Source organism: Watersipora subatra, chromosome 11 (assembly GCF_963576615.1).
Source record: "Watersipora subatra chromosome 11, tzWatSuba1.1, whole genome shotgun sequence".
Classification (NCBI taxonomy): Eukaryota; Metazoa; Bryozoa; class Gymnolaemata; order Cheilostomatida; family Watersiporidae; genus Watersipora; species Watersipora subatra.
Window position 1 is genome coordinate 6,025,752 of NC_088718.1, and position 23,628 is coordinate 6,049,379.

At 33.7% G+C, this 23,628-nt stretch overlaps 1 protein-coding gene across 1 annotated transcript; it reads right to left on the bottom strand.

Moving 5' to 3' along the window:
• LOC137408464 (cysteine-rich venom protein Mr30-like) lies at positions 1 to 22,612 on the bottom strand. Its single transcript, XM_068095003.1, has 14 exons — positions 22,491 to 22,612; positions 16,516 to 16,547; positions 14,156 to 14,350; positions 13,130 to 13,220; positions 11,545 to 11,640; positions 9,250 to 9,385; positions 8,069 to 8,157; positions 7,309 to 7,413; positions 6,818 to 6,946; positions 4,988 to 5,121; positions 3,708 to 3,825; positions 2,789 to 2,926; positions 1,519 to 1,626; positions 1 to 461 (listed from the first exon to the last, which is right to left on the bottom strand). The coding sequence occupies exons 1-14, from the start codon at positions 22,516 to 22,518 to the stop codon at positions 310 to 312; spliced, it is 1,551 nt and encodes a 516-aa protein (XP_067951104.1). The 5' UTR covers positions 22,519 to 22,612; the 3' UTR covers positions 1 to 309.
• Between the last annotated feature and the right edge of the window lie 1,016 nt (positions 22,613 to 23,628).

Below are 23,628 nucleotides of genomic sequence, written 5' to 3' on the forward strand. Positions count from 1 at the left end.
GATATGTCTACAAAAAAGGCTATAAGCTACAAAATGTAGGTTGTTTTTATACAAATTTCAGAGATAAAACTTCTTATATACAAATACATCTAGTATGATTTTAATACCTGAAAACAAAAGTATAAAACTGCTTGATTCAAAAACTGATTTTTATATATAAAACATGGGCAAACCTTACTAGTGCACAAATGATATTAGTGAATAAAAAACAAACATCATTGTATTTTAGCTGTAGTTCAGCAATTCTAACATAATAATCACTTTTAGAAAAGTTTAAAAATAACAAACAAAATAATGTTTGTTAACATGTTAGTGACGCACTTTACCAGACGGTGACCAGACACCTTTGCATGACAATGAATAACCGATGTTACACACACACAACCAGTTAATATTACGGTCTGTGTAGCTATGTTCCTCTAGCTCAGATATAACAGTGGCTGATTTTTCTACGTAGCAACCTGTAACAAAATGTCTATATCACTCAATGTTTTACATGACAGCTGGAAACAGGTGGTTGTTGGCAGTGCCTCAACATCATTAATTTGTTTCCTTGCATATGCAAACTATATTCTGGAGCTAGTCAATTAGTTTGTGCTATAGCAAAGCATATTGACCTTGTATTGACCTTATTTACTCGTTAATAGAAACGTGTCAAAACTAGGGACCAAAAGATTTAACATGAATAGATGTAAAACTTTTGATACCGACAGCATATACACCTTCTGACAGAGAGTCACGGATTAATCTAACTAACCCAGTTGAAAGAAACATGTTTGCTTGCCAAAAGTTTTAGAATCCGATGGTTTATTAGTATGCATTACAACATCATCTTTAATAATTTTATATCTACTAAGAACATTGAAAGAAAATAAATTAATCCAGTAATAAACTACATACTACGCAAAACTCAAAATACAACCACTCTTCTGTAAACCAAAAGAACATGTATTTATACCATGGCTACAAACCGGCTGCACATTAGTTGCACACTGGTTGAATACTAACAACAATAGTGATAGAGAAAGAGAGAGAGTTAGCTGGAGACTAAACAGCGTCATCAGGTTTTTTCCGCTTACCTTGGAATGCTTGATTTTGAATTGTTGTCAGGCGTTTAAAGTGAAAAATGTGCAGATATTTTGTCCAAATCTGATTTCTTAAAGATCTGTGATGTTTAAAAACCAAGGTTAAATTTTGGTCACATGTAGTCTTGCTTTGCTTTTGACAATCTAGTCTTTATCACTGTTTCCATGTTTCAAATGAGTTTGGAGTTGTCCGCTGTTGATGAATTAGCGCTTTACCATCTCAATGCTATAGATTCATCAGTAGTGATGAGTGTTTCAATGCTGTCAAATAATGCCTTCTCTCAAATTTAGCGATGTGAAAATGGCCTCAACTGAGTTCGAATTTTACCTTTTCTATGATTCGGAGTGGAAGCAACTCCAAACTCATTCGAATCATAAAAATGCAGTGTATGTCACAGGTCAGCTGTAATAGCAATTCACTGATGATACTTACCTCTGCGAACTTGCACTCCACTTGTTGTGCATGTCATCTCTCCATACTCATTCATCCAAGCATCACCAATGCTGTACTCATTGTTGTCATAGTCCATGCATGCTGAAACTAACGATTTAACAGTGTGTTAGAAAAAAGAGTAGGCTATAAATAAAAGTTATCTGACAGCATTTTAAAATGACATTCATTTTACAATACAACCATAATACTTTATTTTTGTATATTTATATTATATTGTATTTATATTTTGTTTTTAGTAATAATTTTGATTTTGTAACAAAAGAAAAATAGTTTTGCAGACAAAATACTAGCAACGTAAGCTACAAGCTGTAGCATAAAGAGGCCATCGTGTCGACAAAACATAAATGCATAAACTACGATGTCAACACCAACGATTAGTTAACCAAGAACACCGGGCAAAAATGACTTCTGTTGGCTACCGATTCTATACATTTTCCCTGATCTAGTTGCCTCATTATGACGCTATGGCTACCCAACATGGCAGATAATAATAAGACAAGGGACGAAGCAGATTATACATGCACCGAAAAAGTCTGCGTCATAATTATTTGTACGTCCCACCCTAATATTGAACTGTGGTCATAAAATTACACCAATCGGTTTTGCGTGTTACCTTGCGGTGAGCACGAGCAAAAAATTCTTCCATTACACAAATTTTAAACTTAAAAGTTCTATTCTAAAACTAGTCTCGAAATTCAATTTTTTTAAAACCAACTAATGTACACTTTGCTTTCATAAATAAGAATTTTGAACAGACACTTTTTAAATAGTTTAGTTTTAAAAAAAAGAGAATTTTAATATAATTGCATAACATTTCAGATGTTTCCATTAGGTATTGTGCAAAGAACGCAAATATTTCTGTTTTTTTTTTCTCAACTTGAAAATGTCGATAAAACCTGGTATTCAGTCAAAATTACACAAAAATATTCAATCTGCAATTTGTAATGTTATCTGCTGCTATTAATACAATAGTATTTTGTCTTTAAGTCAACTTTTAACAAAAAGGTCAACCAAAAAGGATGTCTGTTTAAAACTAAAAAACGCTGCAAGTAGCTTTGAGATATCTAGGCCCAGAAGCTCCAATCAAATAGGCAGAAGCAACTGAACACATCTCACAACCATTTGTGCATGTAAGTATGTATGTGTAACTTGATATAAATGCATTATAAAACAAATTAAGCAAAAATTGTTAACCGAGAAAATCATGAGCACATATTAATACTGAACTAGCTTAGACTAAGTGTCTAACCTGTGCACTTTCCACACATGGCCGGGCAGTAGTGGTCCAAGCCTAGGGGGCAGTATTTTGGGTTGTAGTAGCCTCTCGCATTCGGTTGGCCACATTTGGCAATTTCAGCAGCAATGTCACACTCAGGTAGTCCTAAATCTAATACAATAAATGTATTAATATAATTAGCCATGAGACCTCACTACAGTCTACAGGTTGCTACAGGTTGCTACAGTAGGTTGATATGAGCCAACTTTTATTCACTTTTTATTTATTTTATCTCCATTTATTTATTTTTATTCATTTTTCTCATTATTCGTTAAAATAGAAATAAGTTTCAGGCAATTATTAAAATAGGACTTTGGCAGATAATGTTTACTTTCTCATACGGTTGTTTTCTAGTATGAGTGCATACAATATAAATTTTAAGTAAACTCAATGCCAGCTATAGCCACCCTTCAAATTGAAATCCAAAAAGGGAGTTGTCTTCTCATAAAATTGAAAATCTGGATAAGCTTTTGCTACTCTGTCAATCTTTTATTTTCTATCTATGCTTTTTTTATGAATGTTTTGTGACATTTACATTGGCAATTGTCTGATTGTTTCGTGCTATTACAGTTGTAAAATCTATTGTGAAACAAGGCTGTAGCCGGTGGGCTCCCTGTTTACAGTTGAGTGATATGTTAATGAGAGAACCATTAGCAAAGCAGTTTATATAACGACTAAGCATAGTGATCACTGCCATAGAGTATTTAAGTTCAATTAAATGTTATAAAGTTATCAAACAAAGTTAGGTAAAGAATATCTTATTCCGTAACTTTTGAGCTTCAATTCTTTCTTTCAAATATTAAGCAATATTCAACTACCAGATTTCAAACTATGTCTAAGCAGTAACAACTTATCAGAGATTCAGAAAACTAAACAGAGATTGACATTTTACCTGCTTGTGGCTGTGATGTGGTAGCTATAGAGGTAGAAGAAGAGGATGCTGTAGAAGTCACCTCAATGTCAACCTTAGGTGTTACTCTCTCAGGGTTGTGATTCACGGCTGAACCATTCTGTCAATAAAGACAAATCAAGATTTTATAGCTAATAAAAACTTATACTGCCTTTTCACTTAATTTGCATATGATATAATCTGTCTATTATATGTGTTCTGTCTGGTATATGTACATGTACATGTACATGTACATGTACATGTACATGTACATGCAGTATATGTAATATTTGTTGTATATGTAATGTATATAATGCATGTGTGTGTGTAGCATACATAGTACATGCAGTATGCGTATATAGTATATGTATTGTATGCAGTTTATGTAGCATACATAGTGTACATAGTACATGCTGTATATGTAGTATTTGTAGTATATATACCCGTACATGTAGTAGATGTAGTCTATTTATATAAGTTGGAGTGAGCTATGTCATGCCCAGAGTTCAAATTTTCAAGGTATCTTTATTTGAGAGAACATTATTGATCAACCAAATATGTTAGAATGGACTTTATAACGATAGAACGATAGATGAAGGGACAGAACGCTCAACATCAAAATGCTTTCATCTAACGTCAATACACACAATTACCATGTCATATATTGTTAAGTTTTCTGTAACATCGTTTGTGTACATATCCAGAGAGAATAGTTGGAACTGTAAACGCGAGCGGACTACTGTTCTCAACACACAAGAAACTATGTGTTTCGTAACACATAGTCATGAAGAGTTGATCAGCTCAAAGATATCATTGTGCAAAACAATGCATTTTGAGAAAATTCTAATTATCCATATCTTTCTGCCAACCTAGTCTGAACTTATGGAGTTTATTTAAAAATGCTAGTGTTTTGGATCTACATAAATGTATAAATTTTTATTGTCATTAGTAATTATCTACAAAATAATGTGATTCGTTACATGCCAACACAAAAAATGAGATGACAGAAATTAGATATTACTGAGTGAGTTGTACAAAAGTGTTTTAAAAGTTGGTAATCTAATAGCATTGCAGAAGAGCCGGGTTAGTGAATTGATTGACTCTTAACTATTCCTTCTCCATGTTCTTAACTAAGAATTGTGGTTAAATATGTCAAAGACGAATTTGTCCACATACATGTAGGTTTTAATTAAATGCATTTTATTGTACTAGTTTATTTACTGTGGGTCTAAAAATGTCCTAAAAACATGTAAAATAAAAATGAAATTGTGTCCGATATGTACCTGGTGGTCAGCCATCACTTGTGTAACCTGTGAAGCCGCTGGATTCACTCCAGTAGTAAAGAGGCTGAGAGGGAGAGTAGTGTGACTAGGAGGGACATGCGGCTGAGGTGATGGTGTTGTCATCATTGCTCTATCTACAAGTAGGACTTGAAGTTTATTGCTAAAAAACTTAATGTTAGCCTGATTACTGACATGTGAAACTTTTTTTGTAAAACCACAGTGTCAACAGATAAGCAGCATACACTGTGTTTCCATGCTTCGAATGGGTTCAGAGTTGCCTGCTGCCAACGAATTCGTACCCAACCATTTTAACAATTTGGAGTTGCCCTACAATCTTTCCAAGATTCGTGATGTATCCCTCAAACCAAAACTTGTTAAAGTAGACTCATTTTTGGGTCATGGTCACTTTTCAATTCATGCGAAATCAATTAGTTGCACTAACTAACCCAAAATGCCTGATTGCAATTGATCACAACGGTAAACAATTTTTGCTTTGACTGGGAAGAGCATAGTTGAGTATAAATGATTCAAATCGATCAGCAGTGAGCGGTTCTATGATGTCGAATAGTACTTTCACAGCGGATGCCTTCACACAAATTCAGGAAAGCCAAATGGCGTAAAACGCGTTCCGATTTTACTGTTTCTATGATCTGGAGTGGAAGCAACTCCAAACTCATTCAAAGCTGGAAATGAACAGATTGTGAAAACTTCAATAAAATAAACCCCTCAATAAACCTAGTAACTACAGTTGACCCCCGCTTCTTTGAACTTCACTTCCTCAAGCTTTTCATTGTTCGGACAACGTCTGGTCTCCAGATGATCATTCGATATGACCGTGTCTGTTCATAGAATGACAACTTTGAAAAATGATAGCAATGCTATGCAACTGAGTTTCTCACTAAAATGTCGTACTGTAATTGTCATGTGTTACTATTACTGTTATTAATATTATACTGAATCCTATTGCAGGTATAACCATATTTTACTCTCTCATGTATACTGCATATGCATATTGAACCATATTGTAGCACAAGGAGTATGTGTGTGAAACAATATAAGCTGTTTACTGCACAGTACTGTAGAGTACTTAATTCTTATTGTCTGAAATTTTTCAATGTCTGGAAGTGGCCTAGTCTTTAAATTTATAGTCCAAACAAACGAGGGTCAACTGTAGCGACAAGTGTAGCTTTAACTAACCATTAGCATAGAACCACTAATAAAGTTACTAGCATTTTACAAAGTAGGGTAAAGGTCAATTTATGTCAGGCTTTAAAGATGAACTTACACCAAATTTTGTTGATTTTATCAGAAAGTATGGATATTGTTATGTCATTTGCGATTGTTTTTGATGTTTGAAGTGGTCTGACTGGCAGGATGTTGTAATCATCAAAACTTGATCGCGGTTAAAATACTCATATAAAACGAAAGTGAGATTATGTCGTCCATAGTTGTAAAGAGATCAACAGAATAGAAACGCCCCACGACTCAACTTGAACGCAATAGCCAATATCAACTATAGCAATGATAACAACCAGTGACATCATTTTGCATGTATTTTTCTTCTGAGCATTTTAATGGGGATCAAGTTTTGTCAATTTTAACCTTGAAACATCCTGGCAGTCAGACCAGCTCAAACATAAAAAACAATTGCAAATAATAGAAAATCTCGGTACTTTTTGATAAAATTACCTCAAATTTTATCTAAATTTATTTTTGAACACGTTTTTCCACAATATTACAGCGATTAACATTTCACATTGGTGAGCCCTCTATACCAGACCTTGCTTGGTATTTCTGATAATCATACTGACAATAGACTGGCAAACTTACTTGTACACAAGTTGCAGGTTAGAGGGCAATATTCATATGGAACATTTGCATATCTTCCACAAGCTTCTTGTCCCCACCTTCCTCCATTAGAAGCGCACGCAAACGAATCCTCAGCTTTTGAACAGTCCACTACAAATGATGAGAGATGTACGTTTAGAAGTACGTTAGAAGAAAGACCAAGCATAAAACAAACTAATGTTGACAACTAAAGTTGTCTTCCTTGGCAAACAAAATGACAACTCTGAATATGAACATGTTTGAACAAGATTTACAAATGTGTAGTATATGACAGCAACTGTCAATAAAATTCAAATTTTTACTCAATATAGCCTTAAGTCCTTGATGAGTCATGCTTCCTTATTTTATCAACATGTGCTTTCATTGTGAGATGTTCCCCATAAGCATAGCTGTCAGAAAGTGACTTCTTACACTTCCTGATTTCAAATAGCCCGATGTTCTAAACAATCTGGATAGGATTCAGAGAGACTCACGTGAGCAAGCGCCATTCTGTTGAATCCAAGGCTTGTTCAGACATTTGCACTGGCAAGTTGCCAAGTCAAGAGATCCTCCATTAAAGCAGACTTTACCTTTGCAGTCTACAGAATAAAACTGATCGCAATGTTTGGTCCAGTAAATGTCTGTGTCTATGCTCCATGTCTATGTCTATTTCAAACGTCTCTGAGCTATATTGGCTTCAGACTAACTTTGCTCCATCTCTAAACATGCTGTTGGGTTGGTAATAAAAACGTCATAAATATGTTTCAAATGTGAGTTTCAACAATGTAGTTACCCGCATAATCTTTTTTATATTTTAAGACTCTTACACTTAAATCATTTTTGTCATCTTATCAATTTTTTATTGAATAAATTTGCCATTGTGAATCAAAAGAAGAAATATTAATTTACAAAAAATTTAACTTGGAGTTGTCATCTCATGTCTCTTGACAACAGTATTCCAGGCTAAGCTTATATTTATAAAGGATTGCCAAAGTTTGTCAACTGATAGCAATAGCATATGAAAAAATCTATTTTACTTTTGATAATCTAGCTATAGGCTCATCATCCTTGAGAGATGAAATATTTACATTTTTCATGTATAGCTTAAATGGTTACGTTTTAACACAGGAAGTTGTTAATCACAATATTGTGCTTATGTCACAGTGAAAAGTTTTCTATAATTTCTGCCACTTTTACTGCATGATAAGCCATTTGAGTATAAAAAATAATTCCTCTGCTGAATCTGAGTCTTACCACAGAGCCCAGAAGTCTTCGTGTTGGGACAATCAGCTGTCTTTGTACCAGCTTTATATGGAGAATATCGAGACTTGACCTTGTTGCCCCTGCAACAGTGTTGAAACAAACCAAACTATTTCTGCTACTGTTCTAGCTAGACTACCTTACAGTTAATAATACAAATTATATTATTGATATACATATATCTATATAACATATATATTTATATAATATATATACGTACTAGTATATAATTATACATACAAGTATATAGGCCCTATGCACTAATATATATATATATATATATATATATATATATATATATATATATATATATATATTAGTGCGTAGGGCCTATATACTTGTATGTATAATTATATACTAGTACGTACATATATATATATATATATATATATATATACATTCTAGAATATATTTATATATACAAATATAAATACACTGATATATATTTATATATATATATATATATATATTAGATATTACATGTATATACATATATCTTATACATAAATCGCGGTGTTTGCTGTTTGTCGGTCTGTCGTTCGTGTGTCTCATTACAGCGATAAAGTTTTATGAACGAAACACTCATGTCACACTGGATTTGAACTCGCAACCTCCAGGTCTGCAGACAGACAAACTAACCCACTCAGTCACATGGCTCGCTTGTAATACAATGGAATAATTGTGCACTTGTTTATTAACTCGGTTAAAATACGCATAACGACTCTGTGTGATGCGTACCATTACAAGCAAGCTGGCTGCCTGCTCTTTTTATAGAAAAGATTCAGATGCCCTTAAGTTACTAGCTTCAGTTACTCAAATTAGCCAATTTTATAATTTTGCCATTGCTAGTTAGTCAACTTAGCCAATGGCAACTACATTATTTGCCATTGTTTATAAGCTGTTGTTTATTACCCCTGCAACGCCAAACATTCAGTAGTATATATGTATATATATATGCCATTCTAACCTCGTAACAAGATGTTTTCCCTTACAATACATTTTGAGAAGCCTTCTTAAAACTCAAACAAAGAAGCTTTATAGGCTTTTTACTTCAGCTCAAGTTTTTTCAAATAATCAGTAACTCTATGAAACAGCCTATGTTCTACATTGTAACTGTAACCACTTATAACTTTATATTATGCTGATCCACAATCATCATACTAACGTATACTTACGATGGAGCATAATTACAGACATAGAAGGGTTCTGTACGGTTGCATCTGGCATAGCCACACCCTAGTCGTGATGTCCCTGCCCAGACCATCTGTGTATAATGTCCTATTGGTTGATTATGTTGTGTTTTACCTTTACCTATAGACATAAGCCCAAACATTGGTAAAATTATGATGCTTTGTAGTAATAATTATAGCTAAAGACCAGACCTATGTTATTGAAGGATGTATAGCCTCAAATTGAGATCAAGGAATAACAATGTTTATGCATTACACAGTATCATCAAGAATCATGAGATCACCTCACATTTTAAGAGACAATTGCCGGAAGTAATGATTTACTGCCTTAAGTTTGCTAGAAGCAACTACAAACCATATACCATTAGAGGCAGAATTTTCTAATGATTAATATGAAGTGAGTTTCTAGTAAAAAGCACATGAAAATTTTTTTTAAATAAAAATACGTATGTAACCAACTTTGCCGGAAATAAAAAAAATAGCCTAGTTGTTTGCTCGTTGTATTCTCAAGTAGCTAATTTTGTGATACTATTGGAACATAATTTGAACAACTCTTGTGATAATTGGTGGCCATTGGTGTTTGAATAGGGCTACAATTTCTGACAGCACCGTAAAATAACTTATGACTAAAATGAATGAATGTGCTTAGGGGCACACTGAAACAGCCCCTAACAATAGTGATAACTAGGCTAAAAATCTTATGCCATTATATAGTCTACAAACAGCATTAGCAAATGAAATTAAACAATAAACCACTGTTTGACCTTGACCTTGCTGACAACAAAATATAATTTTTAGATTCTGTAGACAAACTAATATATTTAAAAATCATAATATTAAGTTTATTAAAAGCCGTCTGAGTTGGCGAATAATATAAATAATCTGTCGTTTTGTTTTATGCACTTTGGTGCCTTACATAGTATCATAGTAAGATGCTGTTTTTATGTCTTTATGCTAAGCCACTTTTGATATTACCATAAGTGGCTTTTGTGATTTATACTGCAAGGGACTGGCAAATGCGAGGTGCGCTTGCCAGTTCAATGCGTGAGAGATGTGAGAGATTGTCACGAGTAATCAGTATATAGAAAATTATTTCATGAAGTAGTGAGGGTCTGGGTAGTGTAGTGGTAATGTGCTTTGTGCTTTGTGGTAATGTGCTTAAAAGAATTGTCAGAGACAATTCTTTTCCTAACGCTTTTAGAGTGTCTATGGATGCACACTGATGTTATTATAGTAAAAACGTCTTGATTATAATAAGAGCACGTCTTGCAAGCCTATAATAAGAGCATAACTTTGCTCGAAGAAGACTTGCACATCTGCCTGTCTTCTTATAGCAAAGATGTGCAAGTCGTGTTGCTCACTTGCTGAAAATCGTAACCACATAGTGTGTGTAAAGAAAGGTTACTGTTGTAGCAGAAGCTATACATCCAAACTTTGAATACACTGATACTGGTTTAAACGTATAACACGAGCACACAAGGACACAATTCCTACTCGAGATAACGCAGCATACAATTGCTGACATGAGAAGTTTGAACTTTTTACAGTTTTTGGTGATTGCCCTTGGTAGGAATAAAAATTTGAAAGCATGTGGCGGCACATTTGAAATTAAAATTAAATTAAAAATTAGGTAGTTACCAATTACCAATTAAAAAAATAGGTAAAGAATGTGCAGCTTTAACAAACCGTTTTTTCAAAAGAAAAACAAACGCAAAAGGTAATATTCATTAATAATAAAAAGCAACTACTTAGCTTGTAACCTGCAATCGTGAAAAGGATAGTTAAAATGCATGTAATTAAGAATGGTAAGGACATCTAAGCGCTGGGGCTAAAGGTGCCTTGCAGACTTTATGTGCTTTGCCTTGGAGACTTGCAGAAGTCTGCGAGTCGAAATCCAGCGCAATGTAGATGTTTCATTCCCAGATTTGAATTGCTATGATTGGACATAGCGACGACAGATAAACTAAAGACAAACACTGAGATATATATAGACTAGATAACTTTGCATTTTAGCAAAATCTACTCAGCTTTGCAGTTGCTATAGCGAGCATTTAACAGACAACCTAATATTCAAAAAACTTGGAAAAAATATTATAACATACTGATCTAGATGTTTTTTTTTGTTAAATAGAAATTTATATTTCCAACGCCTTATTGCTTTTATAAATACCACATTTTTACTGCTAACAGAAAAATAATGAAAAATAAGGAATAATTTAAAGTTCGAATATAACATAAATGCATTAAAGATGATAATACGGCTAGACATAATGAGCTTACCAAAAGAGAGATAGCTTACTTCTGACTGCCAGTGACGAATGACAGCGCCCCATCCTCTGTGTCCTCTAGCCAAGTTTTGTCCAACTGAATACTTCCCTGTGGATGAACAGAAATGTCACAAACATGAATAGATTGATGAATTGTTAGCTATAACTGTGGCAATGTTGAGTTTAGTCTTAAGTAGACATCTTCATAGAGATTGTAGAGACCATAGAAATCTTCATCGAGATCGTAGAAATCTTCATGGACATCTTCATAGAGCAAAAAAATTGAGAAAGGATGAAAACAGCAAAGGGCATCCGTTGAAATAAAGCATGCTTGTTTGTCTGAGTGAGAGACATATCGAGCATACATCTGTGATGTTATATGTTAATTTTTGGGCAGCGAAGATAAATCGAATTAATTAACTGTTTACTGCTAAATTTCAGTCTCTTAAAAATTTATACAAAATAAATTCGGTATAAATTTCCAATCTTTACCATAATCCTTATTATAATAAGAGTCGTGTCCGTCTGTCTAAAACTGCACAGAGTGTTAGAAAAAAAATACTGCACCACACTAAAGTCAAACTTGGATGTTTGGATTCAAAGCCAAATTGCACTATCGCAGCTCCACTCAACCACTTGTCTGCATCGCGGATTAGTTGTACACATACTTATTACATACAATAATATTTCTCTGCGCACGGGACTGCTAGCATACTAGTAAGCTATTATATTATGTACACTAGTAGTCTGGCAATCTAGTGCATGATGAGAGATCACCAGGTGTCATTGCTATGTGTACAATTGTTCTTAAGACTGGAAGACGGACAATTGGTGCAGATGTTTGGATGTTGGTTCACAAAATTGTATATAGTGAGTTCAAATCCCTTATAATGGAATCTTTTATCCAAAACTTCAATCGTGGCTTTGGCCAGATAAACAGACAAACACAATTCATATTATAGCAAAGCTTGTCCATTTGAAAGGTGTGTTGATCATCAAAAGCAAAGAACAGTTTTGACTGATGTTGTCTACTCCTTTGACAAACACATTATTTTTGCCATTTTGTCGTATTTTAACTGTTTGGTCCTATCTAAAAATCTTAAAAAACATCTTAAAAAGTTGCTGGCAATCAACTTGCAACAGTTTGCCTTTACAGCAAGCATTCACAGAGCTGTTAACATGTCCAAGTGAAGCGATTTAACAAAATCTCATTTTGCGCTTTCTATGGGCTAAAATAAGTTTAGATGTGCGCATAATCATATCAGCTACAAATTATTATAGTTTTCATTTTGAGAAATTTTTGGCAAGCATAAAAATATCGTTGTTCTTTTAAACTGTGTTGAGCGCAGTGCATGATAAAGTAAAGAACATGGTTGTTGAAACGGCAGCAAAGAAAGTGTTAGCCCAAGCTTTTATCCTTTTTTGGCTGCTTCCAGCTTTATTGTGTTACTTTTACGCTCAGTTTTAAGTAATCAAGTATCTAAAAAGCCTGACCATATTAGTTAATAATAAAATACTGTAATAAAGAACTATTACACATAATAGTTCGTGGCCTTTACTGATTCATGACTGAGTAATTATCATCAACAGTATCTGACCTGGAACACTCCTTTTTGAGGAGCCGTCGTGGTCCCAAATGCAGTTGGAGGCCCACTTCTGAGCAATCATTGCCAACTCCTCATCCCAGTACTTCAATAAAGTAGAATTTCTTAGCTTCGGTACATAAAGTTAATACAAACAGAACTAACTGCACTAACTCTTTAGGTTCTTCAATTTCCTGTCAGCTAAAACGGTGTCTGGCTTGTAACGTTGTGTACAAGTACGTACGGCAAACCAAACATTTGTGTTTCATCTTAGAACCTTTTTGAAAAAATGCTAAATGTTTTAAACTTTTTAAACACTTTTTAGCCTAATCTTGTACAAACAGGCAGGTCCCCTGATCTTTGACTGTATTAATAACTTCCCATTGACTGTGAAAGTACTTAGACTAGCACAATTCCTTTTGAGCTGAGTAGCATTTTGATACTCAAAGCTTGCAGAAAACAATGGAAAAAATCAGAAATCAAAATATAGAAATATAGTAAATAATTTTTTATTATACAAAGCATCTTTAACACTTTGAAGTCAGGGATAATAATAATAAAGGGAATTGTTTCCCCACCAGATCATACACCCAAGTTAACACAGCAGGTTAATTTCTCGTTTTTTCTGCACTTTTGGCTTATCTAGAATTATGAAATTTTGGTGTCTTTATTCGTAATATGTTTCAAGCCCAATTGCAAAATTTCAAGTTAATCGTCTTATTAGTTTTTGAGATATTGCCAAAATACTGAGGGCACATCTTACTGACAGAAATGAAAAATGGCTGCCGACAGAACATTAGTTTCTTAGTGACACACTTATTGAAATTATTTTCAAAAAAAGATAAAAAATAGACACAACTGAAAAGCTTTTTACCTCAGCTTTACACAAAAGCTGTTTGTTTTTCTATTCACAGCAATCATACACGCTCTCTCAGACAGTGTATTGCAATAATTATGTAATTTCAGTTACCTCTGAAACATAACTTCTTTGAAAGTGTGAAAATGTACACTTTAAATCCAACACTCTAAATAATTTCTTACCATTTTCTGCATATTGGCAGCCTCTGGTTGATTGGCGTTTCTATGAACTGTTGACCTGTGGTAGTTGTGCAGGTCTAAGATATACTTTCTGTTGCTAGGAGTTATGCCTTCTCTCACAGGCAGAAGAGCTCCGGTAGGTGGGTGCAGACAGGCTGTGTGGTTGACATTGAACAAGCTGAACTTTGGTGCACACACCTACCAACAAGTATAGTCATTAGTTCTATTATCTAGTAAAAAACTAATGATTAATAGTATAATATATAATACAACAAGTTAATATAATGTTTAGACTGTTTGTTGGTGGAAAATAGAGTTGTAGCAAAAAAAGTCACACACTTTTTACCACCATTTAATGAACTTTGTGTCACTACTAGTGGCATTTTTATTATATTTATATACCTTCTGCTTATTATCACCACCTTCTGATTACTAGGTACAGTGGGCCCCGGCCATACTACGTAACCCGGAGTCTACTGTTTTTCCACTTTGAATGACTCATGACTAAATAGATTAATTGTTAATCAACTTAACAGAAAATCTTTATGTATTATGTAATATAATTAACGTAATAGACTAATTTTATATATTAATATAATACATTAATATCATTAGCACCATGAAAGGTTTAATCTCTTGTATCTAACATCAGTGGTTGCTATATTCAAGGAATTTGACAGCAAACAGATATAATTGAGTAAAAGATCAGAGCAGAGAAAAACAAATGAGATGTGGCTGCACCCTGCATGCACGTTTAGCCAGGCTACAAACCTAAGAATTTGTTGAACATATTTACTTCCTGTTTCATGGGATATGAAGATTGTAATCCAATTAGTTTATTTAATGTCATAGAAAACAGACAAGAAATAACATAATTGTGAAAATCTAGCGCACAGCTTTGCGTACATTTCAAGCTTGTTTTTGGCCACTCACTACGTCAGAATGGAGCTTGAATGGATCTGGCTTTTTTACGATTCTTTATTATTCTCACAAAAGTCCCATAATTACAAATGATCTTATTATATATATAAGAGTTGTTTTCTCATGCACAATGTTTATAAATAGCATCAATCCTACTTGTGCCTGAACCTTGCGAAGTAGGTACACTCAGCTCCATAGAGTTACCAGTTTGAGTTATTACTCTTTTGTAAAGCTATAGTAAATAGCTGATTTGCTACCAGCTGTTATAGCCATTTTGTAATAGCTATAATAGCTATTTTATGTCTCTAGCTATAATTACATACTTATTGGTACAATAATCCCATGTAATCAATATAGCTATATCAATATAGCAGACAAACTCAGCAATGACTTTTTACTAATAATCAATCTTCTTTTCCCGAATTAAAATTTTCAGTTCGAACTCATTTTTAAAAACTGCCTAACACACAGAATGCTTTCGCTTGTTAATTTATTACTATTAGTACGCTGTCAGTTCTGTGCACTGTAAGAGATCGTCATATTCAATAAGTACATATGCACAATATGACACAGCTCGGTGTACTTTGAGGGATCATCCTGTGTAATAACTATGTGCATAATTATTCTCAAGTCTGGAAAGATGGTCTAGTGGCACAATGGTAGTGCTCTTGAATTCGAATATCTGTGTTCGATTCCTGTGGAAAGCATTTTTTCCAGTGTTTTTAGTGTGGCTTCAAATAGAAGCATGGCCAGCTATGGCTCTTATTATAGTAAAGATTATTGATCAACTCAGCAGCACTTTGGCTGTCAGACGCGACTAACATTAATTTTTAAATCACAAAGGAATGCAAGGGCGTCGCAGCCCAACAATCTCTAATCAACTCTACTGACCAAAAAAATGCGAAGTTAGCCAATGCAAGCGTATCAGTGTGCGAAGCTGTTTTGAACTCCCTTCTAAGCAGTTAATTTCATGCACAATCAATTTAGTTCAAGCCACTTTTAATATTGCATTTCAAATACAGAGAAAAATATTGTGAGACCAGGTGCATTCAAAATGACTTTTCAGTAAATAACCCGTTGACTTATGCATAACTCGTTTATTGAAATCCTGTACATTTAACCTTTTACTAAAAACTTTATCAAAAAGGCAAAAGAAATAGCAACAAAATTTATAAAAAAAAGTTTGACGCTTGTTTAAAAACCAATAAGCAGGAGTTTGAATACCATGAGATGCAATTTTTTCTTAACCTCCAACCATGGCTTGAGACTGACAAAGGGACACGACTCTTATTATGTAAAGATTAGGCCCTAGACATGAACATTTTTGCTTCAATACAAACCTTCATTCAAACACAAGCCGTTGTACAACCGTACAACATCGTTGCAAAAAAAGCATAGCTATTACAAGGGTGTAACCAATAATGCGTTTTGATTATACTCACTGGCTGTGCTTGGCTTGAATACAACAGCATACCTACAAAAACAGAACATATTTAAATTAAATTGGCTATAATTCAAAACATTTTGGCTAGAAAAAACAATCTGAACTCTAGGACCACCTAGAACAATTCATTCTATTGTTTGATGTTCGATGTTCAAGAATGTTTATCATTCTATTTTAAATTTGCACCAGTCCAATCTTAATTACCATAAAGCTGCTCCAGGGCTCTTTGACACCTGACGACAGGTGACATAATATGACATGCGTTGCTAGGTGTGTAAAAGCTCCTATCATCGATAGATCATTTAACGATTGAAAATTTTCTAGTACAAACACTTTTTTTAAGTTCCTGCCTTCATAGATCAACGAGATTCAGACAAGCGAGACAAGTAGTGTCAGCCAGCAGGGCTATGTAAGATATTTGTGATCAGAATTATGTTACTTAAAATAGTAACTTGCATATCACCAAATATTGGCAGTAGGTTTTTTAATATCCTGTAGCTCAAAAATAATGCCTGACCCACTACATAAAAATGTAGCTTTGAAAGATCTGTGCAATTTATGAAGCATTTTATTTTGGGTTTCCAGGCATTGATGATATAGGAGTTGTTATTCCTTTGAAAGACTTCCAGGTTGCAAAAAATATACTTGTGTTTGGTTAGGGGATAAATAATTTTTCAAACACTAATTGAAATTTTAGTTTCTTTTTTAAATGCAATTTTCTAGTTGGTTTTTGAGATCATTTACGTGTGACCAACTATTGTTTGCATTTTTAGTTTTACATTACAATTATGCTAAATTTTATTTTATTTTAATTGATGTTAACAGTCATATTGGTAATTTAATAAATTTTCATACGGTGATAGCATAGCGACACACCCCCATGTGGTGCTGCAATGCCATCATAGAAACAGTCGTGTTTCTAGAACTCTATCGTCATTCAGTGTCTCTGTTTGGAAGCGGAACACCGGTGTAATGTGCCATCTTTGTGCCACGGAAATGGCCTTAGCAACCAATGGCGGTACACTTGTGCACGCCGTGGGCATAAGCCTCACCTTCTTATTGCTTTGTACGCAGACACATGCTTTAACATAAGACGTTGCACAACCATCGCTCTACTATAGCACCCTATGGAAACATGATCTGCTTGTCGATCACCAATGTATCACTACACTATCACTGTATACAAAGTTAGTAATTGGTACATATTTTCATAAGTGTAAACAAATACCATTTGTAGCAGTTAAGCTTTTTGAAAGCTGCCTCCACGTCTCAGAATCTTTCCTTTAAAAAATAATTGTCATTGAAAAAGACTTCTTGAAAGAAAAACAAATGTATAAATACGTTGATAAAAGGATGTATCACGTTTTGTATTACGAAAATACTGAAGTTGTGTAAAGATTTTTAAGAGCAGGCTGTGTGGTACTAAATAACTCGACAAACGAGAGCTAATAAATTATTATTTGCACTATGGTACTTGTGAAATATGTTTCTCTCTTTTAATGTTAGTGCTCAAGCAACATAATCATTAAAATACAACTGCGAATGTGTGAACAATGTATATGAATTAATTCTTATTTCATAACAGGGTTCACAAATTCTATCTGCTGTGTGAGACAAACTGTATCTTAGAAAATCTTAGGAACTGCAAGGAAAACCTTTTGCTGTTAGACTTCACACGATGTACCCACATAACAGATGAAAACGGCAAAAACAAGCGGATGAGCCATTAATGGCATAATACGAAACACTGGTGGCAGTTTCCTCTCAACAAGGCACGCTCACACTCGCATGGGAAGATACAAACAATGCGGGTGTATGCAAAGCACAATAGTCTGTGATATAAATAGACGACCCTAATGAGTGCTTAAATTGAAAGTGGATCGAGTTACATTTGTGACAAGTTGAGCAGGTCATGTGATGATATATCGGCCTCACTTTCTCAAATGCATCGTTATAACTACACTGAGCTATTTTATATACAGCACCCGAACTTTAAGGGAGACTGTGTATAAAGTTCACAAGCTAAAATATTTTAACATTAAACAAATTATTTTATTTAGTTCATTGCAGTTGCAAGTATCTGAGATTAGGATAAAGACATTCGATGTCTTTCTCTTTAAAAGTGTATGAAAATGTCGGTAAATAGTTTGGGAGTTCAAGGTGAAATGAGGCAATTGGCTATGGGCAAGTTTATTACATTTGATAGACTCCAACAATAGCTTTCTCAGCAAGAACCTGCTATGGCCTGCTAGCTAGCTGTATGATCCAACCAAACATTACCTATTAAACCAGGACAGGCTAGCATCTTGCCAAACATCGAATGATTCTGGTGTTCAGAAAGTTTGAACAATAAAACTGATTCATTCTATTAATTATCCAATATTGTTACACAATTAGCAACCTCATTGACTGAAACATAGCCTTTGGTACATTATAAGTAATATCCCAGCTTGTAACTGCAATAAACACAACTAAGTTTGATTCACAAATTATTAATTAATAACCAGATCTAATACTGCCAGTTACATAAAGAGTGCAAAAGCATGAAACAAAACTGCAGTGACTCCTGAGAAGAACACTAAGCAGATAAAATATAATACAATTAATTTATTCCAACACTCTAATTATTGATATGTAATCATCAGAAACACTAGCTTTAAAGAACTGGAAAGAAAGAGAACTCAATACACTAAGTGTAGGGTAAATTATACTATAATATTAAATATAAAAGAAAACGTAGGTGACAGTCAATCTCTATAAATTTTCAAACTGTTGTTTACAACTTTAGCCACCATGCTTTATTTTACAGTGGAGTTCAAGGTGAGAATTAATAAAAGTAAAGATGATTAACAAATGGAACTTGTTTATGTCATGAAGGTATAACATAAATATATATCTATATAATAAGTGCTCCTTGATCTAAAGGGGTTATATATGTATATACATGTATATACATATATACATGTATATATGTATATACATATATACATGTATATATGTATATATATGTATATGCATGTATATATGTATATACATGTATATACATATATATATATATGTATATACATGTATATACATATATACATGTATATATGTATATATATGTATATACATATATATACATGTATATATGTATATACATGTATATATGTATGTATATATATATGTATATACATGTATATATGTATATACATGTATATATTTATATATATATATGTATATACATGTATATCTGTATATATATATATATGTATAGGCATGTATACATGTATATATGTATATACATGTATATATGTATATATGTATATACATGTATATATGTATATATGTATATACATGTATATATGTATATATATGTATAGGCATGTATATACATATATATTTAAAATATAAAGAGAACGTAGCTGTTAGTTAACCAATACAAACTTGTTTCAAGCAGATGCAGATCTGCTCTTGTCAAGTTATCATCTGATAGGAACAGACCTTCATCAGCTTAAAACAAGTTTGTAGTGATTAACTAACAGTTAAGAGTTATTTTTATTTTATATTATATTATATAAATAATTATATATAACCTTGATTTTACTAAATATAGAATATAGTCAGAAATTCTGTATGGCTTTAGCTCTTAAAGCAACATTTTATTTTCACTTTCCATAAAGCATGAACTTTTTCAACAGTGGCTCACATGCAAATCTTGATCAATACAGTGCAAGCGATGCAAAAGCGATTAGCAATGTTTCTGCATCCTTGGTGATTAATGTGGATGTTGTGCTTGTAAAGCATATCAGTTTTACTTGCCAATCCTTACACAAAAATGGACAGCACCTAAACTTTTGCGAGGTGTCTTGCAACCAAAAGTGCTTGCGGATTCACTTAGGCCACTTGTAAAATGTTGTGAGTAAAATATTTTATATTCGGATGCAGGGGCCTGCTGTTTCCTTTTTAAACTGACTTTACCAAAAGCTTGTGTTCTCACGTGTGCGCTTCCGGCTTCCCTGACAAACCAACACTTATATATTATGTTTCACACATGCTACTGGTGAATTATGTTTTGCTTTCAATGTTGCTTTCAAACACCCACCTGCTGTCTATCTGATTGCAAATGAAAGAAATTCCAGGCATTGCCGAATAATTACTGTTAATTCTAATATAGTTAAAACTTGGAAGTGTACTAATAATCAAAATAATGATAGTAACAAACGAGCATGTCTTAAAAAGAAATATGAACAATAAAGAATATACTGCTTGCTTTTTGTCTCTGGTCATTGAAAAAATACAGCAATCAGATGTAACGCCGAGAGGTCATAACCTTCCTGCTCCCTGCAGAAGCTAGTTCCAGTCACATTCAATCTCATCGCAGTGTACTCAAGAACCAAAGGTTTCTTACGCCCACTGCTTGTGATAAAAAGATAGTAGCTTACACATTATTATATAACCGCAGCTGTTTACCTTATAGAAACTGTTTATGCACTTTCTCAGGCTCCAGACTCCCTCAAGTATATACAAATGTTGTAATCCCTCTGAGCAGTAAATTGTTATTCTTTTAGAATATATCAACAAACATACGCAACTTACACAAGGGGAAGTATATTTACAGAGCAATTGCACTTAACGTATATTATATACTAAGGTAATTAATTAACATCCGTTTGCTTTGATTTGTTTTCGTAAAACTACTCTCAAGCCAACCATCAATTGCAACTTTCTAGGTAGCAAATTCAACAAATTAAGAAATTGACAAAATTGTCTCGATGTCACTAGCCTTGCAGACTATCACATTAAGAAAATTTTCATCACAAAATAAACACTTTTGAAAATAAGTTGTATTAAATACAAAATATGTGTAATATTTCTTTAAAAGTATATTAAAAGTGAACTATGAAGCAGGCATCATTAGCAGATATGTTTTAAGTTCTCAAGTAAAACTTCATGTCATAGGGTTCTGCCAACTTTTACCTGCTATGCTTGTGGATGTTATTTAACTAAAGCTAGCTATTATTGTATTCCAGTCTTTGACATGCCGGTCAGATCATTAGCCTATGTATGTTGGTCAAGGTCATTCTCCAGTCTGGGCCGGAGTTATACAAACCGAACTGAGAAATTTGCAGGAAGATTGCTTGCTCCTAAATATTTAAGTTTACACAACGGTTTCAGCCAAAATTATGACCAATAAAATAAAACTAGTACGCATGTCTTACAAATTTTGAGTCGTAATTTATGTATTAAAGAGTTCAGAGATATTGGAAAGTAAGAATAAATAAAACTGAATCATTCTATTAGGTTATCCAGTATTATAACAAAGGTTGTAACCTCATTGACTGAAGCATATTATAGTCTCTGGTACATTGTAAGTGATATCCTAGCTTGCAGTTATGCAAAAAACATCACTAATTGACTAAACTAAGCTATGTTTAGTTATTAATAGAGAACCAAGTCTAATACTGTATTTTTAATGGATAAGACATAAAATTTCAGAGCCTACAAGAAGGAATGCTTGATGGTCAGTTATTGCATAACATCAACAAGTAACCAATAGGCTTTCAGTTCTGAGAAAAGGATGCTCTTCTTTATAAAAACAAAAACCATTTTTTAACGCTCACAACAAATATCTTTTATACTCCAAAAACCACTTTATTTAGCACTCACTTCCCTCTGTCACACAAACATGCTGTAGGTACACAAAAATCTTTATTTGGCTTCTAGATTTTAGCTGTAAATACCCATATAGCAATAGATTATGTAATAATTATACTTTTCATTTTAGCTGTAAATACTCATATTGCAATAGATTATGTAATAATTATACTTTTCAAAATTGAAGATAATTCAAGATGTTTTCAAGTTTAAAATAATAAAAGATTTTGTGAAGTGAATGGCAAGGATAGGAGATGAAGTAACAGATACTCTTTACACATACTGATAAATATGCTACGTAACGTAAACGTTATGACATGAAAAGCGTAGACTTACAAGAAACAAGAAGACAGAGTAGAAACATGCTGACAGAGAGAAGATGCTCGTCACTTGCTCACTCGGACATGCAAATGCTGCCTTATCTGTGACGATGTGCAATATGGAGTGCCTGGCAGTCAGAGCTTTCATGCAATGATAGGCTTAGTCACAAGCGTGCGTGCACTTCTCTTATAGCCTTGATTCTTAGTGGTTGCTAGGTCGGGTGGCAAAGTAGACCCACCGTACTTTGCTTATGCACACTAACAAACTTTATACTGTTGCCATAAAACAATGATATTGAGATTGGTAGCAGCTGAGCTATTGAAAATGAATGCAACTGTCAAATGGACCAATGATATTTGATTCAGGAAGCTGTTTGTTGGGTAAATAATTACAATGATAATTAAGGATTATGGTTACTATTGCTGAGCTCATGCAAGACACTTTTATGGAGATCGCATTTCTAGTACAGTGTTAAACTAATTGCTTCGAAGGCAGCGTGTTTTTATAAACAGTGAAGTGATGCATGCTACAATCCTTTGTTAATATTACCAACAATCATGCTGATGGTACATCCACCATCAGTGCATGTATATGAACAAATTGATATGAATTCAGAAGGAAGAGACAACAATGGAGGTTATTTTCACATCACTGGAAGCCTATAAAATAATGCATGCATGTACGCTGGCATTGCTGTTTGCAATGAAAGATCGTCACGTGTAATAAGCAAGCACACAATTATTCCATAATGCAAGAAGGTGGTCGAGTGGCACATATGGTAGTGTAGCTGCCAAGCCGAATATTTGAGTTTGTCTCCCTACGATACGTTTTTTCCTAATCTCTAAGCATAGCTTCGCTGAGATGAACATGACTCTTTTTATAGTAAAGGTTGTTGAGTCGGCTTGTTTAAGAGTTTACTACTATAACCAATATCAAAAAGGTGATAGCAGACACATAGTTACAGAAATAGAAATAATGTCGGCAGCGTTTCTTGATAAAAAATGCGGGAAGCACAATAGTCAGAGTAGTTAAAACAGATTCTTTAACCATTGTTTTACCTGCAAATTAACAGAATTTAGGCATTTTTGTTGCTATATATATTTTACTACCTCTTCTGTTAGAGCATTAAAGGTTAAAATAGTTTGACTTATCT

Coding starts and splice junctions, on each gene's coding strand:
- LOC137408464 (XM_068095003.1), bottom strand. CDS start 22,518: ATGTTTCTACTCTGTCTTCTTGTTTCTT. Junction 11,641..13,129: donor CTCAAAAAGGAGTGTTCCAG/GTCAGATACTGT, acceptor GTTCATCCACAG/GGAAGTATTCAGTTGGACAA. Junction 1,627..2,788: donor CATGTGTGGAAAGTGCACAG/GTTAGACACTTA, acceptor TTAAATCGTTAG/TTTCAGCATGCATGGACTAT.